This window comes from Pantherophis guttatus, chromosome 1, assembly GCF_059756535.1.
Source record: "Pantherophis guttatus breed Tessera chromosome 1, ASM5975653v1, whole genome shotgun sequence".
Classification (NCBI taxonomy): Eukaryota; Metazoa; Chordata; class Lepidosauria; order Squamata; family Colubridae; genus Pantherophis; species Pantherophis guttatus.
Window position 1 is genome coordinate 171852329 of NC_142063.1, and position 23382 is coordinate 171875710.

At 37.7% G+C, this 23382-nt stretch overlaps 1 protein-coding gene across 4 annotated transcripts in view; it reads left to right on the forward strand.

Annotated features, from left to right (window-relative positions):
• Positions 1-23382, forward strand: part of NRP2 (neuropilin 2) — a 207191-nt gene that overhangs the window by 164394 nt on the left and 19415 nt on the right. For 2 of the 4 annotated variants that reach the window (XM_034431468.2, XM_034431465.3), the window contains exons 15-16: positions 2066-2110; positions 8663-11425. In XM_034431468.2, coding sequence (XP_034287359.2) covers positions 2066-2110; positions 8663-8943 — 326 coding nt within the window. In that variant the 3' untranslated portion in view covers positions 8944-11425. Of the gene's footprint in view, positions 1-2065; positions 2111-8662; positions 11426-23382 lie in introns of those variants that run through there. The other 2 variants (XM_034431452.3, XM_034431461.3) reach the window with 1 other exon arrangement.

A 23382-nucleotide genomic window follows, 5' to 3' on the forward strand; every position in this document is an offset into this window, starting at 1 on the left:
TCAGGATTTTCCTCTCATAATAATTTTTAAAGGCAATATCTAGAAGAAAAAAAAAGTCAAGCTCAAATGTTTCACTGATGTTTCTGTTAAATCATTTAGTATTTGAAACATATGTGTGCATACATAATCACACACACACACACACAACTGTAAAAAGAAACTGACAAGCTTCTGTTTTAAAATTGTAATCCAAAGAAGTAATCAAATTCCTTTTCAACTTGAGGAAAGCATCTAATAGCTCACAATATTACTATTTTTCTTTTTCAGAGACCTGTCACTTTCCTTTTTTATACTGGCTGAGAGTTTCATAGCACTCCATTGAAACCATAGTTATACCAAGGGACTCCATTTCCAAATGTAATACAGAAGTCATCTAAAATAATAATAAAAAAGCCCTTTCCTTTTTTCTTCAGGAAAATAATCAGTGAAACACATTGGTCGTTTCTTCCCACTCTCCCCTCCCCAGGGGCTAGTAACATATTATTTCTGCTAAGTATCTATTTCTGTTTCAGTATTCTGAATTTCTTTCAGGCTGTGGAATCCTATAGGGGAGAACTAAAAAAAAAAGAATGGGTGAGGCTGGGGAAAGGTTAGATGGAGGAAACTGCAGTCCCCTTCTCCTCTTTTAAACTTGTCAAACCTAGTATCTATATCTGTAAGCTAAACTCAGCTCATATATGCTGGATTTGGGACCGAACAATTGTATTTGTTGTTGCAGATTTTTTGAAAATTGTTTTTATTCTCTGTTTGCTATCCAGAATCACTACCATGAGATGGGTGGCCTTGAGTGATTAAAGTGATAAAAAAAAAAACCCTGCATATAAATGGAGTTTGTGATATAACACTAAAAATCACATTATTCCTATTTTGGGGAAGAAAAAAAGCAATATCTCTAACCATCTCTAATTAGGAGAAATATAATTAGGATCCCTGCTTGAAACCTTCATAAACAGACATTGCCATACATAATAGATTGTGCTTTAGAAAGTACTTCCTGATACCCATTATGAAATGACATCTTAAGTTCCTTTCCTTTCCTTTCCTTTCCTTTCCTTTCCTTTCCTTTCCTTTCCTTTCCTTTCCTTTCCTTTCCTTTCCTTTCCTTTCCTTCCCTTCCCTTCCCTTCCCTTCCCTTCCCTTCCCTTCCCTTCCCTTCCCTTCCATTCCCTTCCCTTCCCTTCCCTTCCCTTCCCTTCCCTTCTGGGGAAGCTTTCCAATATATGAAATCTGTTATCATATCCTCCCATCTTACATCCACCTTACTCTTAATCTTTAACATTAATGATGTGTAATGTCCCCTGCTTACCACTCCAGTAATTTTATTACCTCATTTTTAAAACTTGAAGGAATCACTTATCTGCAGTTTCAAAACAAGAGAGATGCATGGGGAAAGGAAGAAGGATTTTCTTTGCTTCCCTGCCTATGTCTTGTGTTATTCCTCAAAAAAGGCACACCACCATTGTTGGTGGCATTTAGCATGTACTGTGTTATAAGAGTTATTACAAATGTTCACCGTATCAAATGGAACCAAGCTATGAATCAATATAGTATATTAATATTTAATGTATGCAACTGAAGGTCTTCTCTCAGGGAGCCATGGTGGTATCCATAAGGTTAATCCATTTTATCCTCCAAACAACCTGTGAGCTGGAATAGGATGAGAGATGTAGACACTCTCTGAGATACTTTGCGTGCTTTGCAATCAACACTGTTTCAGTCTGTTAGCTTATCAGTTTTGTTATCACCTAGCTTTCTGTCTTCTGGGCCAAAAATTAAAAGAAAATACAATTGCAGTTGTGTTTCTATTGCTAGAACACATCCTATTATGACCGGCCTAGTGGAAAGCCTGCTATCACAAACACATTTTTAGAGCGTTATCCTCAGTGAATACAGAAGATCCTACCCCACCCCCTAAAAAATTGGCTACCACTTGTACAAATTGAAAAAGAGGTTCTTCAAGATTAGAGGTTTCAAGATACTCCCTGTGATCATATGGGTTACTATCTTCAGGATCTATAATTTGCTGATGGAAACACTCACTTTCAGCTCTTCTTTTTATTTACAGAACCCATTGCAGCTTTCCCTGGAGAACACACATTTGAAATTTCAGGTAAAAATGCACTTTTTCTTCTACTTGCCTTTATTTTACTGCATGGTTTATTTTCTGATTTTTTTTTAATACTTAAAAATGAATGTGTGTGCAGAAAGTGAGATGCAACCAAACAAAACTAACACAAAATTGCTATGCAAATAAAAAGCTTTTAAGTATGATAAAATCAAAGTGAGAGGATTTAAAAAGAGTGTAAAATACAGAATTAATTCTATAAAATAACTTGAGCCAGTTTCAGTTATAAGAATGCTTGCAGAATGTTTTTAAAGTTGTACAGATCTGCTCGCTTTTATGTATTAGCACCCCAATGAATCATTTTCTGAGTAAGATGGGTGGTTTGTAAATTTGATAAATAAAAATAATGAGTGTGTGTCCTCCTATCTGTATGTGCATTCTCACCTAATGTCAGTTGGAAGATGTCTTTGGGGGAAGAGCAAGCATGCTTTTACTCGGATAATATCCTGGGAAGTTCAACCCAACTTTGCAACTTACTGCTTTACCTTTAAAAAAAAATAGAGCTATATCTCTCTTTAACAATTCTGCCTAAGTTCAAGTCATTAGGGTAGCAAATGCTTCTTCCACTGAATTTCTTTTTATCATATACCTAAAAGGTAAAATGGCCTGCATAGAGTGCAAATCCTGCACTGATTATTTGGAAGATGGTCACATAGGTATCTTTGTTAAGATGAATGGGAGTTGAAACACATTTTCTGTCCTCTCTGTCTGGTTCAGAAGTGATGACAACAAAACCTGTTTAACTCTGTTGTGTAGCTTAATTGAAAATCTTCTAGAAATACTGCCTTGAAAAGGATATCTAATACCGTAGCTATGGATAATCCAAGGCCACATGTCGCTCTGAAATCTTCCAAAACTCAGGGACTCTACCAACAACATTTGGTAGCAAACTGTCAAGTTGCAGGAGCTCAGTTTCCTGCCAGTAAAAAAGGTTTTTAAAAAAGGTTTTGAGTAGATTTTTCACACCTAAAAAAAATTAAAGGGAAAAAAGCCACAGAAATGACCCACAAAACCTTCTTCAGGTGCTGCAGCCTCACTTAGGGCTATCCTGTTGGGGTTTCAGAAATCCAGATGTCCATTAAAGGACAGCAGAGTTTTTAAAAATTGTATCTCTTTGCTCCCAAGTAGTAGCCATATAGATTTTTGGATATAGTAATCCTACACTAGTCACTGGTAAACATGGATAAAATTAAAGATGGTCATTGGAAAGTTGCCCAGACCTGAATTGTAAGAATGCTAAAGCTGCATTGCAGGGCTAGTACAGAAGTTACATCTAGCTGTATTAGGAATCAGACCATCTAATAATAGAGATCATAAAGATGCAAATGAACTCCTCTCCGTCTGCAGCACCAGGCAAGGAGCAGTGAAGCTTTAAGATATAAGAGGGGGGAATAAATGGCCACCACAGAGAGGCTTAACCTCCAAATCAGAGTGAATTAGAAGTGCAATGAGCTGGCAGTGATGAATATTTAGCATTATGTTTTTAGCCAACAAGTGCCAAGGCAGGGACCATAGCAGGTGTAGGGAGGAGGGAACTGCAGCAGAGGAACAACTGTCACCCTGAGTTTGAAGGCTGACATTTAGTCAGAGAGAAGAAGGGTGAAATGGTGCATTTAATAGCTTAATGCTGGCCTGAAGAAAAGAAAATGGGATGCCTTAGATTGATAAAACTTGTAGAAAGAAGCAAAAGGGGAAAGGAATGCAGAGAGATTGTCCTGCTCATTAAACTTGATTCTGAATCAGTGGAGATGAGCTGTTGTGTGTCTGTCAGGAAGAGTGGGGGGAGGAAGCCAAACATCTCTTTTTTAATCTGGGGAAAAATTTCATTTTGTTTGTTTCACAGGGCTTTTTGCCTTTCCCTTGTCAAATGCAAAACTCTAGTGTGGCCAAAAGGAAGAGGATTCGTTTCCAAAAGCTTTCAGTGCAGATTAAATCATTTTTGTTGCATTGATTAATGGATAGATAGTCCTTCCTTGAGCAATTTCAGGCTATTGGCAACATATTGCCAGACATTGCTGGCTGTGACTTCCAGAAGAAATGTATTTTGAGTAGTTGGGAGAAGCTGGCTTAGTTCTGAAAAATAGTTTGCAAAGTCCTTGCGCATTAAGATTTAGAGCCTAGTAGAAAATCTGCTATAGCCAAAGATGAAAGGTATATTGACCTTCAAAACTTTTTACTTAGGTTTTAAGTTAAAGAAGAAGGTTTTTTTTTAGCAACCTTGGCATGATTGTTGGCTTATTTTCCCAATTGAAAGTAGTGTAATAGTTTGATCTCAAACGTTGTTGTTTTGTGCATAGCAATTGTCACTGTTGTGCTAATGTTGCAAAGATGCTATATAGATGCTGCAAGGCAAAATGAATGATGGATGAAGTGATCATTTCACATTTGTTGATTGGTGAGAGATAACTACAAATGCTTACATATGTGCAGCATTTATTGGCCTTTTAAAATTTGCTATTAAACCCTCATTATATAGAATGGACAAGGAGTATTGGCAACATTTTGGCTCAAACCACTCCATATTTAATTAGAAAGATTTTGGTATTGTACTATGTTTGAAACACAGGACTGATTTAAAAGTCTATTGGAGTAGAACTACTTATCCAACCTGGTTTAGAATGCCGTGTATCTGGCTAAAAATGTAAGTGTATCATGAACTTTTGTTTTGAATACTTAAAGTAAAGGAGGAGAACTATGTCTCCTAGGCAGGAAGAATAGCTTTGCACATCTCGAATGGGATACATTGGTATCCAGAGCTATTGATAGCTTCTCTTTCTAACTGGAGAAAAACTGAGCCAAGGCCTGAGCTCTAACTCCAATGTTTCCCCTCCTTCTGGGAGAAGTTTGGACAGTACTTCCTTAGCCTACAGGTGTGGATTCATACGGATAAATGCTTTTCTATGTAAACATTCACACCATATTGCTTAAAAACTCAGATGTTATAAAGAAAATCCACCCCTATATATTCCTTGATAATCTTAATCTTCTATGTGTGTGGACTTGCTTTATTTTGCTTTTTTAAATTTTTATGGAAAAATGCATACTCCCATCAGTGGGTTTCAGTGGTGAAATCCAAATTTTTTTACTACTAGTTCTGTGAGTGTGGCTTGGTGGACCTGGTGTGGCTTGGTGGGTGTGGCTTGGTGGGCGTGGCAGGGGAAGGATACTGCAAAATCTCCATTCCCATCCTACGCCTGGGGGAAGAATATTGCAAAATCCCAATTCCCACCCCACTCTGGGGCCAGCCAGAGGTGGTAATTGCCAGTTCTCCAAACTACTCAAAATTTCCGCTACCGGTTCTCCGAACTGCTCAAAATTTGCTCAAAATTTCCGCTACCGGTTCTCCAGAACCTGCTGGATTTCACCCCTGCATTCTCCTCACTTTTAAGTTGAATGATTGTCAGTCTAATTTCCAAATATTTATTGGATTCTCCAGATTCTTTGTGCAAAAAAGTCAACCAAATTAAAATTCCTAACTATTCCTGAAAATGCGGGGTGGAGGTGGGGGAACCTACCTTTATGCTTAGTGAAAACACTGCTGATCTAAAAATAAATTTCTTGAAAATATATACTGCAATTGCAATTACAATCCTGAAGGGTAGATATTAGGAGAGTAGCTGGACACACTTTGCTTGTTTCCTACATGAAGCACCTTAATCAGAAAGTAGAATGTTCTCTTCTTTAACATCACAATTTGGATGTCACATGGAAGAAGATAGGAAGACTTTTACAGATTGTTTCTCTTTTAGAAAGGACTTGCAAATCTTTTGAGAGACTGGGCGAGATTTCCTTTAATGTCTTTAAATTTGCCTGTGCAAAAGGCAGCAAAGTCAGTTGTTTCATACACACACAAGCCAGCAAAGAGTTCCCTTCTCCCAGCCTTTCATATTCTATTCTTTCCTGCCCAATGTGCTGCTAAACTGAGCACAGGGAGAACCAATGGGAAAAAAGTCTCAGTTTTCTAATTTCTCACACCACTGACAATATGAGGGCAGTCTCCAAGCAGCAACCTGGCATTTTCAGTTTATACATTGCTTAAGAACAGATCTGTGTTTCCTCTTACATGTACACAAGAAGAGGCATGTGTTTTCAAATACCTGCTCATCATATCTGTTTTTGGCATATTTAGGGATATGCTTTAAATAGAAAAATATAAAGTGCCCATCTTGAAAATATAATATGTAAAGAATTATATGCCAACATATAATACCTGGCAACAGCTTGAGCTACTTATGTGGATGCTTTCTATTTAGCACTAAAGATTTTCTTTTCTTTTTTCTGTTCCTTCTCTTCTGCCTATTGCTGCTAGAGTCCCACTTTCCTTTTAATCTGAGAGAAAAAGCTCATCATCTTAAAGGACAACATACAAGGGGCTGTTTTCTGCTGATGCAGGACAACATTCCATCACACCAAGTGCTGAGAAATGCAGCTAGTAGTAATTCCCAAGCCTTCACCTGTTCTATATGCTAATCTTTCTATTTCACACTCTTGTGATAAGGTCTTCTTAACCCATTCTTCATGTTACAACAGGGACCAGCCATTTTTCAACCATAATCCATTGTGTTTATTCCTACATCATAGTTGTAAATGGCAGAATTAAAGGAAAACCTTCTTGATAGAATGAATATGATATTCCATAACACACTACAGTGTTTAGTTGAACATAGCAATAGGACAGTAGACTCAAACCTATTGTTTGAGTGCTTGGTTTTCCAATGTCTGACTGAGGAGAATTATTGTCACCCTTTGAAATGAGGTAAGGGGTAATGTCAGCTAAAACTTAGCTGATATTTCTGAACTAGCATCTTAGAGACTGCTTTTTACATTGGTTTATTTAGACTAAGTTCCATTGTGCTGTTCAGCACTTTAGGCAATGATTCTAGCAAAGTGTTTTTTTATATGCGTATTTGATTCATACCAAATAATCCTGATTACATGAGCCTTTTGAACAATACATCTAGATATATGGCATAAATAAGCTCTGGTTTAATTTGTATCTCTAGTCAATTTAAATTGAGTGGATCAACTGGAAGTGGAATTAATTAGTGATGAAAATTAATTGATGAGAATTTCTGCTTAGATCCATACTATTATGTTATCATTATGTCTGTAAGAGATGAAGAAGAAAAATTTTTTTTCCTAATAAGTGCTAGGTTTCACTTATAAATAGATAAATTTTATCTACCGTAACATAAGCATTTATATTAAAAATTGGTTTATAGAACCATTTATTTAAGTTTAATTGATTACTTGATTAATAATATATAGTAAATGAAAGCAGTTACATCTTACACCTTTCTTTTAGGAAGGAAATCCCCTTTTATTTGAGCAGTAGTTCACCTTTGACCATATATTTAAGACATGTGGAACAGATAATACCGCCCCTCCCCAAATTAACCAACATTACAGGAAGCACTTCGTTTTTGATCTTGTAAAAGACAAGATAGATAAAAGGCAGAAGAAGAAAACTCAACTGTATCACAATTTGTAGCATTTCTAGCCTATAGAACAGAACTGATGTTCAATGGTGATGGTGTATGAGTTACCCAGTAACATTGTGGATTGCAGTGTTTTGAACTATCCAGGCATGGGAATCTATCTAGGAAATGATAGAGAAGAGGGGGGTAGATAAGGGAATCAATTAATCTAATGTTGGGTCATACTAATTAATTTGATAGGTAACTTTATAATATACCTTTAGTTCAGACTAAGGAGAGTTGTTCAGACATTCCAGAAGAAAGAAAGACTTGAGAAAATCAAAGATTCTGAGGCAAGAATACAGGGTAAATATAGAATTTGTAGCAGTTATCAGTGGAAAGCTAATATTATATAGGTAATACTTAGCTTGCAGTCCTAGACATGCTTATTATGGAATAAGCCCTATTGAAATGTACAGTCGAATTTATTTTTGAGTGGATATTCCTCAAATTGTGCCATAAGTCCACTCTTAATTAGCTATAAATTTGGAAAGTCATACTAGAGATCATAAAAATCGTAGTAGAATTTTCTGTGTTCTGCTCAACTGCAAAGCTGGAGCTGGCTTGGGGAAAACTGGGAGCACGATGGCCTGTGAGAGCAGAGCTTCTTTTCCCTTTTCTTTTCCTATAGCAATGCAGCATGCTTCTCCTCTCTAGTATCTTTCCTCTAATCCTGTCACAACCTTCTTCATACTTTGCAATTAAACTCTTGTCACTTGTTTAAAACAGTGATATGTTTTGTCATTGCTTGACAAACAAATACCATATTGCTGCTAGACGGGACTGATTGGAGAGGGGGCGGGGGGGTCTGTTCCTATCAACTATAAGGGCTATTAACAAAATTTACATCATTCCCCTCTTCCCCTATTAATGAAATGCTTTAATTTGCCTGCTTGTCAAAAATTCAAGTTATATTCCTACATAGCTCGGTCATGGAAGACCTTGTTTAAATTGCACAAAATTTCTCAGAGCATGTGTATGTGTGTGTATATGTGTGCTTGTTGTTTTTAATCCACCTGCATGCCTCCCACCTAGCAACATTCTTCTGTCTCTCCCCCAGGGGGCACCCTTCTGCCAGGGAGCGAGCCCACAGTGGACACGGTGTCAGTGCAGCCCATTCCAGCCTACTGGTATTACGTTATGGCCGCCGGAGGTGCTGTTCTGGTGCTGGTCTCCGTCGCGCTGGCCCTTGTGCTCCACTACCACCGGTTCCGCTATGCGGCCAAGAAGAGTGATCACTCCATCACCTACAAAACCTCCCACTATGCCAACGGGGCCCCTCTGGCTGTGGAGCCGACTTTAACAATAAAACTAGAGCAAGATCGCAGCTCGCATTGCTGAGAATGGAACAGGAACACAATCATTTTAAACAAAACAAAACCAGACTTCAGATATGTTGCCTCAATTTTGCACTTTTCTCCTTGCCCAGCATATATGTGAACTCAAGATATCTCTTCCCCCGATCCCTTGTTCTTTGACAAACTCTTAAACTATAATGCTGCATCTTGGAAGAGACTCAGTTCCCCTGTCTCTTTGGAAGCAAATGCTCCTTCATTTCTATTTTCAAAGACTTGATTTTGGGTTTTATCCAGTAGACACCTTGCAAGGAAACTCAAGAGCAAGTCATGAGGCGTATGCAAGCGAATAGGTGTGTGTGCTTGTATATCTATATCTCTATGTATGTAAGTGTGCATGTGTGTGATATTGGCTGGATGGCTCCCTGGGAAGATTACTTAGGACTTGCGTGTACCATTCTGGCTTTCCTCCTGGAATACCTTTTTAAAGCCGAAGACGCTGATTTGTTTCCTTGGCAAAGTGAGCAATGTTTTTTGTTGCCTTATCTAACTCTGGCTAGGTTTATGACTGAGATCCTTTAAGAATGTCAGCTAGCTCAGGCTGGTTTAAAAAAGAAAGGCTTGGCCCAAGACAAATTAAATGTGGCAAGCTAAAAAAAGAAAAGGAAAAATCACTACGGGGGAAAGGAGGAACCCAGAAAGGCTTGGTGATGGTCAAAACTCAGATTATACAGTGTTGCGTTCCCAGACATCAAGAAAACATAGCCATTGTTTTGGTAGTGGAATTAATCCAACAAAACGAATTTTTTAAAGTTGCCTTATAAAAGAGAAGCTCATAATGAATGTTCAGTTTATCTGTTAAACCCAGTCTTAGAGTTATGCATAGATATCAGTACATCAAAGGATTTGGAAGCTCCATAAAATTGAGGTTTATTTAGTTTGATTAGTGAACCTCACTTCGAGAGATACTTCATTTGGGATTTTTTTGGGGGGGAAGGATTTTTTCCCTTGAAATTTACTAATAATTTACAAAAGACAACTGTTTCCCCTGTTTTCTCTCTCCAAATTCGCATTAATGGCTGACTGATAGAGTTTGTATTTGTTGTCATGTTGCTTCTTGAAATATTGGTAGTAACATCTGTCAACTAAAGCTCCCGAAATAAGGGCGTACTGAAATCCAGATATCTTTGCATCTTTTAATGAAAAAGGTATAAAGGAATTCTCAGTAAGCCTCTCTTTATTGATTTGCTCTGAAATAATGCAATGGAAATGCCTTATATAGACTAACATGTTACAATACACAAAGGTGGTTGGAATTGTTCCATCAGATATATTTTCAAGCAAAATACATCTCCATGGAATTCTATTTCCAATGGTTTTTGCTTTTTTGAAAAACATCCATCATGACTAATTGTTGCTGCATCTTTCTTCAAACTGCCATTCATCCTTTTGCCTTCATGATAGCAGAAATATAGAGCAGAAATGTTGTTGTGCTGGGGGTTTAAGGCTGTGGGAGCGTTCCCCATGGGGTACCTCTTGTGCAAGCCCTCAAGAAATCAATGTGACTTGTGCAATAAAATGGGTGCTGCCTTGAACAACTCCCATCAATCGAATTGTGCAGGAGAGATTCCAAACAAATTGACCCCCACATTTATGTGGGATTAGCAAAGGTCACAAAAGCAGCTGGGGATGCTCTGTCAGAGGCACCCTTTTATCCAGAGATGTTTGTCATATCCTCCCATCCTGTTATTCAGGTAGCATGCTCTGATGCATGTAGCAAATGGATTCTGCCAAGATGCTTGCTTAGGCTGGGCTAATGCCACACAGTGCTGTTTAATGCAGAAATTGTTCTTCAAAGTGCATAGTGAAAAATAAAGGAGGGTGTGTGCTGATAAGCTTTAACTAGATTAGGATGGACATGTGAGAACAAAAGGTGATCACATATCAGATATCTCAAAATGGGGAGGGGGTGGACATTCTTCAAGGAGGGCCATGGAACAAGGAAAACTCATATTTCAGAAAATATTCAGTATCTCCTCTTAAGATGTGCTTGCTCTTTTGTTTTTTGCTTTTTAGTCCTTTGGTTTTGTAGGACCCAGGAAAACATCTTTCAGAATGGAAGTCATATGTTAGCAAGTATCTTTGACTTTCTGTAGTTGTGGTACTTGTCACAGGAAATCTCCAGTGCAGAATAGTGGTCTATTTCCTCCCAATGGTTTTCTTGATTTTGCCCCAACCCACCCTCAGCAATCAAGTGCAATATGTCCATGAGGATTCTCTATTTCACCCTGAATAAAAAATATGCCTAGTCTGGATGTATTTAACCTGATTGAGATACCCCATTTTAAAATTTCACCAAAGATTCACCTGCCCACCCCAAATACTTACCATCACCTTTCACTCCTCCCCTTACAGCTGTGACACTGTCAGCATCACTCAGTTGCCTGTGTGTGAAAATATCTTGTGGAATTTTGAGATTCTTGACAATGTATTGTGTGGAATGTAATAAAATGATATTTTTATACATAGATCTGTTTTCTTCTTTATCTCACGTTTGAATCTTGTGTTTCTAATTTTCTAATATATATGTATATAACATATGTATCTACCTATTGTCCCCTCACCATGAAGTGGCAGAAGGTAAAATAATATCACAAAATTTTAAGACAAATCAGGAGAAATTGTGGCTCCTTAAATTTCCGGCATTATTGTAACCATATCTGAAGTTATTAGGGACTCTGACCTTATGGAAAAGCAAGACAGGAAGTCTCATGAGATTATCAGTAATACAGGGGAAAAAACTGACTATGGCCCTCTGTCCACTTTTGGATCAGTACAGAGCTCTTTACTCTGTAGGAAGATTTCAGACACTTTACTTTGGAGACTTCAGATTTAAATAGATTAAAACCAATGATATGAAATGAAGAATTGGTTTGGATGGTTTGGATTGATTTTATATGCATGCCATTATACTCAAATTTGTTCAAGTTTAATTTTCTCCCTATCAAAAAGCTAAATGATACGATCTCATTAATAGATCTAATATTGTGGCATACAGTAGATGATGTATTTGGTTCAGTTTACAATTTTCAGCAGGTGAATCTCTTAGTAAAATTGGTGCCATATGAATTTCCATTACCCACAATCATTACGATTTTAAGACAGGTCTCATTTTTAAGCACTGTTCATGTGAGCAGTATATCTTATAAGAAGAGAAAGAACAGACTGCAGGTCTGTATATGCATATCTTGTTCACAGAGGTTGATCTCTAATACTGTTTAATACCACTTCTCCCATTTGTAAAATATGCTTTAGTTCTATGCCCAAATACAGGATTTGATTTTATCAAGTTCCTTTCTTATGCAACCTAAGCGTAGTGTAGTGAATATTGATAATAGCTAGAATTATGAATGTCTGCCATGAATTGCTATTACTCTTCCAACTTCCTGAGGATGAGGAAATCCAAATTGACATGAGATTGGATCTTCACTCTTTTAACTGCCTGACTTCATTTGAAATTGAGATTGGATCCTAATGTTCAATATTGGATCACTGAACTGACATTAATTTCTGAAAGAGCATGGCTATGATCGTATAAAGTGTCTACTACTGATGAGCAATTATGTTCACCATCACACCATCTGGAAAGGAAACAACAAGGAGGTATTCCAGATTGAGCCCTGGGCATTACTTATAGGATCTTGTGCTGCATAATCTTAAAATAAAATCACACACCATTTATGTAGAGGATTGAGACTTTAATGAAAGATTCCTGTGTAGTTGGGGGTTTTTTTCTGTCACTGCTTGTTAGGAATGTAGTCATCTTGATCAACTGAGGCAATTCATAAGATTCATTTGGGATTTGCTAGAGTGTTTAGTTGCTGATTATGATTATACTAGATTTCCCTGGAGAAGATGCCCAGGAGATGAGACACATCATTTCAAATTGTCTCTATGGGATTGCATTTACAAAATAAGGCATGGAACTGCCTTTCCAAAAGCACACTTGAAAAATCTTTGCTAATTAGGCTGGGTATCAGGCCAGCTTGCCCATCAGAAGGTTTAAAAAAATAAATAAATAAAAGCCTCACTATAACATTGGTCATTTGGCCACTTGAAAATGTGCACAGATCTGAATAGATTAATATTGAGACATGTGGTGGTGTCTCAATTTTAAGAAATTATTTAGTGCACTGTGCAGTCTCTCAGAATAGTGGAATAAAACTCACACTTTGAAGAAAGGTCACTATGGTGGGATATTCGCTACTGAAATGAAAGATAAAGTTAATCTGGGATACCATATCAAAGCCAAGAAAAAAAAAGCCAAAGGAAATTCAAGAGAAGGCAGAATACTTTTAGTAAATGTGGTTCTATTTCTTGGAGGAACTAGCACATTTCAGATATTTTTTAATAGAAGGATGATAGAACAGTCAGTCAAATTTTATTTTGGTGAAAGATCGATACTCTTCAGGAGTTCTATCCAAACATTTGATTTCAGGATCATTAGCTCTGGTGTATATCTTACAATGTAATATAAATATGATTGTACCAAGGGTCCACATTCAACCCAATGGAAGCAAAACAAAAAATTGAATTCAATTTAAATGTAATTCAGTTTCACATGAATTAATTATATATAATATGTTTACTCCATTTCTATTTGTAACACCTTCTGTTACTTTAAAAACTTGGCAGCAATATTTAGAGATTCAAGATTTGAGGGCCCACACAGTCTTCTGGAACCTCAGATTGTGTACCATTATTTCAGAGCAATACTTTACATGGCTAGGCATTCATGTAGTGTTGTGAGTTCATTAAAAACATTGGGATTTTTTTAAAGGAAAAATATTTAATTTATTTATAGTAACTTAATTATGTGAAATCAGGTGATGCTTCAAGTAGCATGAGCAAAGACAAGAAATTTGTCAACTCAGGAAAGGGATGCATCCCAAGAGAAAAGCTCTATGCTAACCCATTACATATTCTATCAATAATCCCTAAAGGGTTAAATTCATTATGGTTGGGAAATATTTGCAGCTTTAACCAAGAATTAACAAAGGATTATTTAAAGCCCAACTATTCTGAAACTTTATTTTATTTCTAAGAACCACTGTGTTGCAAACTTCACACTTCAGAACTAACTGCACAAGTAGCAATTCAGGAAGGCTTTATTTATATAAACTCTGCTATGTCTTACACTGGCAAATGTATAACTGAAAAATCATCTTGAACATGTTGACTGAACCCAGTGAATGCATCTAAATAATTCACAACAATGTGCCAAAGTCTTCTTTTAAAATCTTTTACATTCTTCAAATTGTATTCAATTGATCACAGTGATTAGTTTTCATCTTAAGTATTGTTGTCAGCTGGATAAAGTAGTAAAGGGGAATACAAATGGTCTTTTGCTATTTATTTGCATTAGGGGGGGGTCTCTTTAGGCACCTTAGGCAGAATTACCCCAAACAATTTGACTGATTATATTGGAGGGAAAAAAAGCCCAGAGAAACAAATGCAAACCTACCCTTTGGAACAATCTACCCCCAGAGATACGAGTGATCTCCGACCTCCGGACCTTTCGTCGGGCCCTAAAAACTCCTCTCTTTCAGTTAGCCGGTCTCTCTTGATTTTATGATTTTATGGTTGGTTTTAAATTTTGATATGGATTTTAAATTGATAAATTTTAAACTATGGGCCAAATTTAATTATTTTAAATCTATTTTTAATCGTATTTATGTATAAATGTTTTTATTTTGGCTGTTCACCGCCCTGAGTCCGAAAGGAGAAGGGCGGTATAGAAATTCGAATAATAAATAAATAAATAAATAAATAAATAAATAAATAAATAAATAAATAAATAAATAGAGGAACTCTTCAGAAGTTAACATCCCAAGCCATGTTGGGATCAGAGGTCCAATGGCTCTTGTTTTTAGATAGCTAAGTTTATGGCTGCAGATATGACATTTGGACAAAAAAGTGATGGCCTGGTTTCAATTGAAGATATTGAAGAGAGGGGGGTCTGAAGATCAAACATTGAAATGGTAAGTAATTGGAAAAGAGCAAGTGATTTCCATTTTACACAATGACAAACTGGTAGAAATCACTCCATCAAAAGAAATGTGTGGCACTTTAAGATTATTTTTGGATATACTTTCCTGGAGCACAGAACAGTTAGTCAGATGCCTAGAATATGACCTTGAAAAATAAATATTCTGTAAACCTAGTGTACTTTCCTTTCCTAGCACTGTCCTCTGTGTTTCTGATTAAATGCACTGTGAGCCAAAGATCTTTCTGCAATAATAAATGGAATTGTCTTCAAAATCCAGTAAGAGATTATTATGACTAGTCCTCTGAAAACTCAGGCAAAATAAAACTCGAGCAAAGAAGGCTACAAATTAGGCAGGTTTTTCAAAACAAGTAGGATTTACTGGGGAATTCAGATACATTGTCCCATCAGATACATTTGCTTTCAAGTCAGATTGGATTCCCGGTGACTTCCTGAGCAAACCCCTGCAGTTCACTCGGCAACGTTTTTCAGAAGTAGTTTGCCTCTGCCTCCTTCCTAGCTTGATCGAAAGCTTTTGTACTTCAGGTTTTCTTACTTCTAGTCCAACACCTTTAACCACTAGGCTAAACTGGCTCTCACCTACCAGACATAAACATTACTTTTTTAAAAAGAGTAAAAAAAAAATCCGAAACAGCTGGTTCTGAAAGCACTCAAACTACCCATTCCCCTCCCTTCCTCCCAGAACATCTGTTTGAAGACACCTATGGCATTCCACTGCATTGTTTTCCTGTTTGATAGTATATGCCACTATAACCTTAGCAGACAATGTCTTCAGTTCGTATCTGAGGTAAGATAGAAGGAGAGATGGATGGAGGGTTAGGTTTCACTTCCCGAAAGAACATAATCTGTAGTTAGTGGGCTTCAGCTACCTCGTACACAAAGGAAGGGAATATGCTTGCTGAAATATAAGGGTGTTAGATTGGTGCCTGCCTGCTTCATATTATTGTAATATGAGAAAATGGAGGCACTCAGGCCTTCCGTCCCGCTCTTTTTTAGGTCCACAAGTCATTCCCCCCCACTTCCTTTGTGCTGGGAGGCAAAGTAAGAACTCTGGCTCCAGCAGATGGGCGAGAGCCAAGAAGGAGGGAGGCAGGAGAAACTATTGCAAAAACAGCAGACATTACTGGGTATACACTGCAGGGAGTCACAACCGATCAGCAGTTCCCTGTGGTGCCAAACACATGTTTTAATACACCAAATGTTCCCTTTTTCAGCACGTAAGAATACAGGCATATTTCCAAAATGTCACACATGAAGCAGCTCTAATGCTTCCTCCTGGCTTTAAGTGTGGAATAATAATAATAATAATAATAATAATAATAATAATAATAATAATAATAATAATAATAATAATAGAGATAAATCAAGTCTTCTCACTCTCGGGAGTCTGAGGACTTTTCCACATAGGTCTTAAATCACCAGATAGCTCATCTTAATGCAGGTTATGTTTTCTGTGTAAAACAGAAAGCGAGGACAGAATATGTAATGTAAATGAGCATTTTGGCCACAATAAATGCCTATTAGCAATAAATATCTTCAGTTAATTGGAATGCGGAGAGGAACTAAAGACAAAGGATTATCTTTGCTTGAGAGCAAGAACTCAAAACAAAGAAGAAGAAGAAAAAGAAGAAGATGACGACAAATTTGGGGGTAAATCAGCCTTCCCAAGCAGTAGGCTCTCTATCATCTCATTTGTCTGAAGGAGACAGATAGGGAAGGCTGGGCAGGAAAAGACAGTTGCTTCCCCAGATTTCGTTGGTCTTGGAATTTGCAACCCTTGGGCTTAATGGACACTTAACTTCCTTGCCAGTGGGTGGCACTTTAGGATCCAAAATGAAAATGGTAATCATCAGAAAAGATTATCCAGTGTGGGTTGTTTCAGTACGCAACAGAATCCTTGAGTATCCAACCAAGAAGCTGGCAAGCTGACATCAGAGGTTTTGGGTGAGACTGTTGAAAGCATTTCCATTTGACAGATGTACTTATTAAGTTATGGCGGGGATAGGGGAAGCTTCTGTCATTGACCAGATCATTCAAATACTGAAATGCTAATCCTAGCACATACATGTACGTACCTGTACATACATATACAGACAGACATGCATACACACACACACATACATACAGCAGCAGCAGCAGCAGTGTTATGCAATTCATGTGTAGACAGCACCTGGAGTAGAATCATGGAGTCAACATTAGCCAGTTGCATCTTTTGGGCATAAACCCAGAACACAGGCAACCATTGACAGTGCTCCAGAGAGTTTCAGATATCATTTTCATAACTCTACCTAAGTACCAAGAATTAGCCATCAAGCTATCATTCTACAATAGTCACCCTGCTTTTTATGCCTCACAGACATTTCTGCTATACATAAAATTGATATTGTGATGGTAAGTAAGCCTTAAGACAATCTTTCAACTTTGAGTTATCTTCTCATCTCAAACTCACCCTCAACATTTGATTGTAAGATAGTAGACTGTTCGCAATCCTAATTTGTTTGGTAGCCTGGTCAATAATACTGTGAAGGAATTTTCACTTTAGATTTCTAGCTTGCTTGAATTGAACTCTCTTTGCCATCTGAGCCTCATCATCCTAACACTTTAATCCATGCCCCTCCTATATGCCTACTTCAAACAGCTAAGATACAATGTGGTTTGCTTGCTTTTGAGTTGGCACAAGATGCATAAACCTGTCTTCTATGTTTTAGAATTCTGTCTGAGCTATAAAGTTGTTTCATACTTTATCAGTGGTGAAATTCAAAAATTTTTCCTAACGGTTATTTGGGCATGGCTTGGTGGTCATGTGACTGGGTAGGCGTGGCTTGGTGGTCATGTGACCGGGAAAACTATCATTCTTTACACAAAAATAACACTAAAGTTATACAACTGACTCATACACAATGCAAAAGCAGCTGCACTTCACACAAAATGGCCCCTGCAACAAGCAGGAACCTCACAGAGTCACAGAGAGCTCAAAAATCAACTATCATACTTTACATACAAAATGTCACAAAAGCTATACAACTGACTCACACACAATGCAAAAGCAGCTGGACTTCACACAAAATGGCCTCTAACGAACTATCACACTTTATACAAAAATACTGATTTGGACAATAGGTACTAAAAAAATGCCTTAAAAAGTTAAAAAAAAAAAGTTCCGGCGATCAGCTGTGCTGTGTGATTATCAGAACTTTTTTTTTTTACTTTTTGAAGCATTTTTTTATTACTGGTTCAGGCGAACCAGTAGCATTTTTACTACTGGTTCGGGCAAACCGGCCCAAATCAGTAGCATTTCACCTCTGTACTTTATAAATTATATATAGCTATATATCAGGCTAGTTCAACTTAATAAAAATAGTCTTTGTATTAAGTGTTAAATTAGGCCACCAAGAAAATATATGGAGAAGATTGTATTCCATCTATCTACTGTGTTTCTCCAAAAAGAAGGCCGGGTCTTATTTTTTACCTGTGTGCCTCACCCCACCCCCTCACCCCGGGGTGACTGGGGTCTTAATTAGGGCTAATTTTGTGGGTGGGGCTTAATTTGATTGCCCCCGCTCAAAAATGTGATAGGGCTTCTTTTCAAGGTGGGCCGTCTTTTTGGAGAAACACTATATACTATTAAAACTCTTGTTGTCATGACCTCTAACTGGGGGAAATGGTGCATCATAGGGCAACAGTTTTCCAACTAAGGTGTTACTTATGGGCTAACTTACAGAATGCATACAAAATCTGGGACCCATCACTCCCACGGGAATTAAATTTGGGGAAGTTATTACTGCTTCAATGCTACTGCTATGGGCTGCTGTGGTCATGTAATCTTCATTTTCAATGTTCCATAACAGTTTCACAATCCCTCACTCCCTCCTCCACCCAGCAGCAGCCACTTACTTGCCTGTTGGCAAGGGAAAGGAAGACATTTCCTAAGCTCCCTACCAGGTTCCTCAATGGTAAAGCTTAATAGGAAGCCAACAGCAAGTCAGAAATCACACTTGCTCCCACTGCTTTTTTGCCTGTCCTTGGTCATTCTGTTTCTCTGATTAGGTAAGGAAATGTCTCTGAAACAATGACCCAATGGGGCATGGGTTGTCTAGTTGTTTCTAACATTCCACAGCTTTCTGCATTCTGTCCTCTTCCTCCATCTTGGCTTAGATCCCTCGTTCCCTCCTCCAACCCATCTAACACCTAAGACAACATCCATCTAATCAGTGTACTCCTCCAAATGTGTCCCACTGATGCTTTTCCCTTTGTAAGTTTGCCTCTTTGTCTGATTTGTCTTGGTTTACTATATTTTTTTGAGTTATATCCCCTCTCTTGCACTTTGGCAGTCAAAACTGCTTTCACCCTCTCTGCCCAAGAATGATTCAACCTGTTCTGGAAGCCTTCCAGATTTTGTTGGCTTTTCCTAAGATTCAGTAAAAGACATTTTATTAACTTTTGGACAATGAGTGCCAGTAGTCTAACTCTATTTTGATCCAGGGGGGGAAATCCTTTTTCTACAGATTCATTTTCCTCCAAAAGATTATTTAGAAGCTAAGAAATCTAACTCCCTCTCCTGGGATCAGTGTCTCAGTCAGGCTTTGAGATTATTTAGCTTTGTTTGTCTAGTTGACTGTATATATGTATATGAAATGTTCCCATTTTTAGAAAGTTGCCTTGGAGTTGATAGCTTTCAGACTCCAACCTAATTAAAGATGCTACCAGAGATACTATGTGCTAAATTTCTAGAAAAATGTGTAGTTGTATCTGTAAATCTGGAATTCTTGGGACAATTTGGTGGTAAAAGGAAGGGCATCTAACCCTTGAATTCTTCTGTCTGTCCATATATCCTGATGGAGTTAGAGTCTTAATACCATAATAACAGACAAACAGGCTGCAAGCAATTATTGCTCATTGATGTTATTATTGTTGTCTCTGTATCTGCATGTCTGGGAAATCTTTGGCTCTTCAAATGTCTACTTGCTCTACCAATACTAAAGTTCTGCAGCTGAATCAATTGACACTACGTAGTGGGAGCCAAAGTTATCTGCAGATGCTGCTAAAATTCTAGCATTGGCCTGGTATTAATGTGTGCATCCTTGTTCTTCTTTGTGCAATCCACAAAGTAAACATCTGTAATTAGCAGTTCTGAAGGATAGTGATAGTGTGTCAGCTTTTTTTCTTCTGATTCCATAATGCAAGATAATTTCCTTCAGAGTTTTTTTCCCCATAAGGTTCTCTTAGGAAATGACAAGAGTCCCTTGCTTTCCTAGTGAAAGGAAGGCTGGTGCCAAATGTTTGTTCCTCTGCTAATGCAAAATTGTCTTGCTTAAAGCTTTGCTGTAAATCTTTTAGACAATCTATCTCTAGAACCTTAGTATGTTTTATTAAAGTAATGGTATAGATTTAAATACTTTTCACATACCCACCCCCTCAGCCCAATAATGGTATATTTACTACTTAGCTTGCTTTGAGTTTATGAGTTTAAATATTCTGAATTAAAAATACTTTCTGCAGCTCTTACAAACACTGTTGGCTATTTATTTTATATATGATTGTTAGATTTATAGTTTATGTATACTGTTCCAATCATAGTAGACTGACTAGTGCACAGTGCTAATCAAAAACACTGTAATAATTTAATAATATAAACAAGGGTATTTGAGTCAAGCTCTTTTCTATATTGGCTAAATCCAATCTTTTTCTTCAATAAACAGGTCATATTATAAAGGCATATGATCCAAACTAGGATGTTCAGCAAGCAGAACTGAAGCGTTAGAGGACACTTAACTGCTTCAGTTTTACTTTTCACTTGAACGTCTCAATTGTGCTGGAGTTTAGACTGACCAAATAACCACAAAGAGAAGACACAATCACATTACACTAGTCTATGTGGTCAACAAAGTACATATTCATCCTGTGACATCATTGCTCAGTTTGGCAATGCAGCAGGTCACAAAACTAATTGGGTTCAAGTCACAACTCTTGCACAGCCATAGTTATACTAATAGCTTTGGACTTCCATCCCAAGGGAGTGCACAAATATTGTATGAGGCCAAGTGTCCTGGAGCACCCTGGATAAAGGAAATTTACTACCGGTTTTCTGTCCCACTATGGTGAGAACTGGCTATAAATCATATTCATTGTCTCCATGACAAATTAGAAAGTGGATTGGCACCAGAACTTTGAATGATTTTTTTGGAATCATCTTCACTACAACTATTTGCTGTTATTTACAAAATAAAGCAGTGTGTTTTATGACAGCTGTTATTCTGTAGCTCAGAACTCAGCCCTGATAAATAAATATAAAGCCCAAAGTTGTTTTTCTCCAAATGAAGGATGGCCTGCTGGCAGTCCATAGGTGGACTTACTTTAGACTTACTATAACCCTAAACCAGATTGGTAGTGGTGGGACAAGCAGTACCTTTGGACCCAGAAGGAAAGCTTTTCAGTGAAGCTGCATTGTGGGTAAGGACACATTGCAATGTGCGAATTATAATCTGAAATAATCTTTGCTCCTCACTTAAAGCATCAGCCAGGAGCTTCTGCTCCATTTGAATTCAAATTGAATTTATATTTGAATCAAATAAGCAGTGCCAGCCCGCAGTTTATTTAACTCCTATCCTTACTTCTCAGCCTATATTTCAGCTGCTAGGTGTAGGGCAGGATGATGGTCAGTTTTTACTGGCCCACAGCCATAATTGACATTGTTTTGAGACTCCAAGGGGCAACATAGGTGGGACAAGGATGAAAAAGGTGTAAAGCTATCTTTTCCTTGCTAGGAGGAGATTTATTAGGTTTTTTTAAAAAAAGGTTATTAAGCCTACTATGCTAGTTACATTAACCCTTTTCATCTTGTTCCTTGCCACAACATGTTAAAAATAGTTTTACTGATGTTCAGTGATAAGACAGAGAAGATGCTAGGGGTTGCAAGGAATGGGTCCAGAGCTGCAGGTTGTCTGCTTCTATGCTGGGGAAAACCTGGATGCCTGCATGTATTTGTTTCTCCATGACCCCCAAAACTGATGCAAGCTTTGTAAATGGAATTTAAATAGAGAGAGCTACTGCATATGCTGCCTCTTCTAGTATTTTGCTATATAGAAAAGCAGAACTCCTCTGCAGATGTTTAAAGTGGGAAAAAGTAGAAGAAATGGATTTATTTTTTTGTCTCATCTCTGTGTACTGAAAATCAGATTCTTTTAGTGAAACAATCCTCTATGGTATCCAGAGATATTCATTTACCTTTACAATCAATACCAGTCTCATTTCTGATTTGGGGGGGGAGGCACCATAAAGAATCAATACAATGGCTCTGCACAACCCATCTCTCACACTAACATTTTTAAAGACTGGAGCAATTAGCCTTCTAAGCCAGCCTTCCTCAATCTGCAGCAGTTAGAATGACCAGCCAGAACAGAGTTTGGATAGGAGCAGCAGAGGAAAACTTTTGTAGGAACCCAAGTTGGAGGACACTCTTCTATTGCAAAGATGCTGTCCCTTATCCCTAATTTTCCCAGCCATCTTTGGCAGCTGGCTGTATAGGGCTGAAGTTGTGTCATCATGTCCTTTGATTCAAGCCCACTGGCTCTTTTCCGGCTCTGTACCATCCTTCTAATGGACTGAGCAAAAATGATAAAATAGGCAATCAGCCAGTTTATAAGACACTGCTTACAATAGCTTTTATGTCATTAATTTTCCCCAAGGTTTTACATTTCACTGTTGGATCTCAGCCTGTATTTAGGAAGGTATTTGCCTCTAGAAGTTGCTGTCCAAACTATAACAACTGTTTATGGTTTTCAAATTCTGAAAGAAGCCAGTAAATAAATATTTCCCTAGGTAGTATGTCTAACCTAAGTAATAACACCTGCCTTCACTTCGGAATCACTGTGTACATATATGTGGGTAGCTGTGTTGAGGCCAATAGAATCAATATAGTTCCTCCTAGCAAGACTACAAATTGACCTACCAGTACCTTCCATAAAGATAGCTGACCTTTGTCTGCTGGCATGTCAAGCCACCAAGTGCCTTGTGCTTGTCTGATTAGAATAGACATAGCAGAGATGTATTGAAAAGTTGCTGTCCTGATAAATATATATGTAGAAGTGTAATATATACACACAAACTAGGTTTCATTTTCCTCCGGTGTCCCTGAGAGAGGTCACAGGGAAGAGGACAAGATTGAGCATATTTTAATGCCCATTAAGTTATGTGGGAGAAATACTGAGTATACAAAGTCCTGTTCTATTAAACCTCAAAAATGTTAGTTTTAGAGATAAGCTATTCTTTCTGCTAACTTCTTTCACATAGGCACTTCCTCTTGGCCATGTTAATGTGCACTCCTCTGGTCTTTGAATTGGTATAAAAGTACATTGACTTATTTTACATCATCCCCACAACAAACCGTTTTGGTGCGTTGGCAACAAGGCCAGAGTGTGG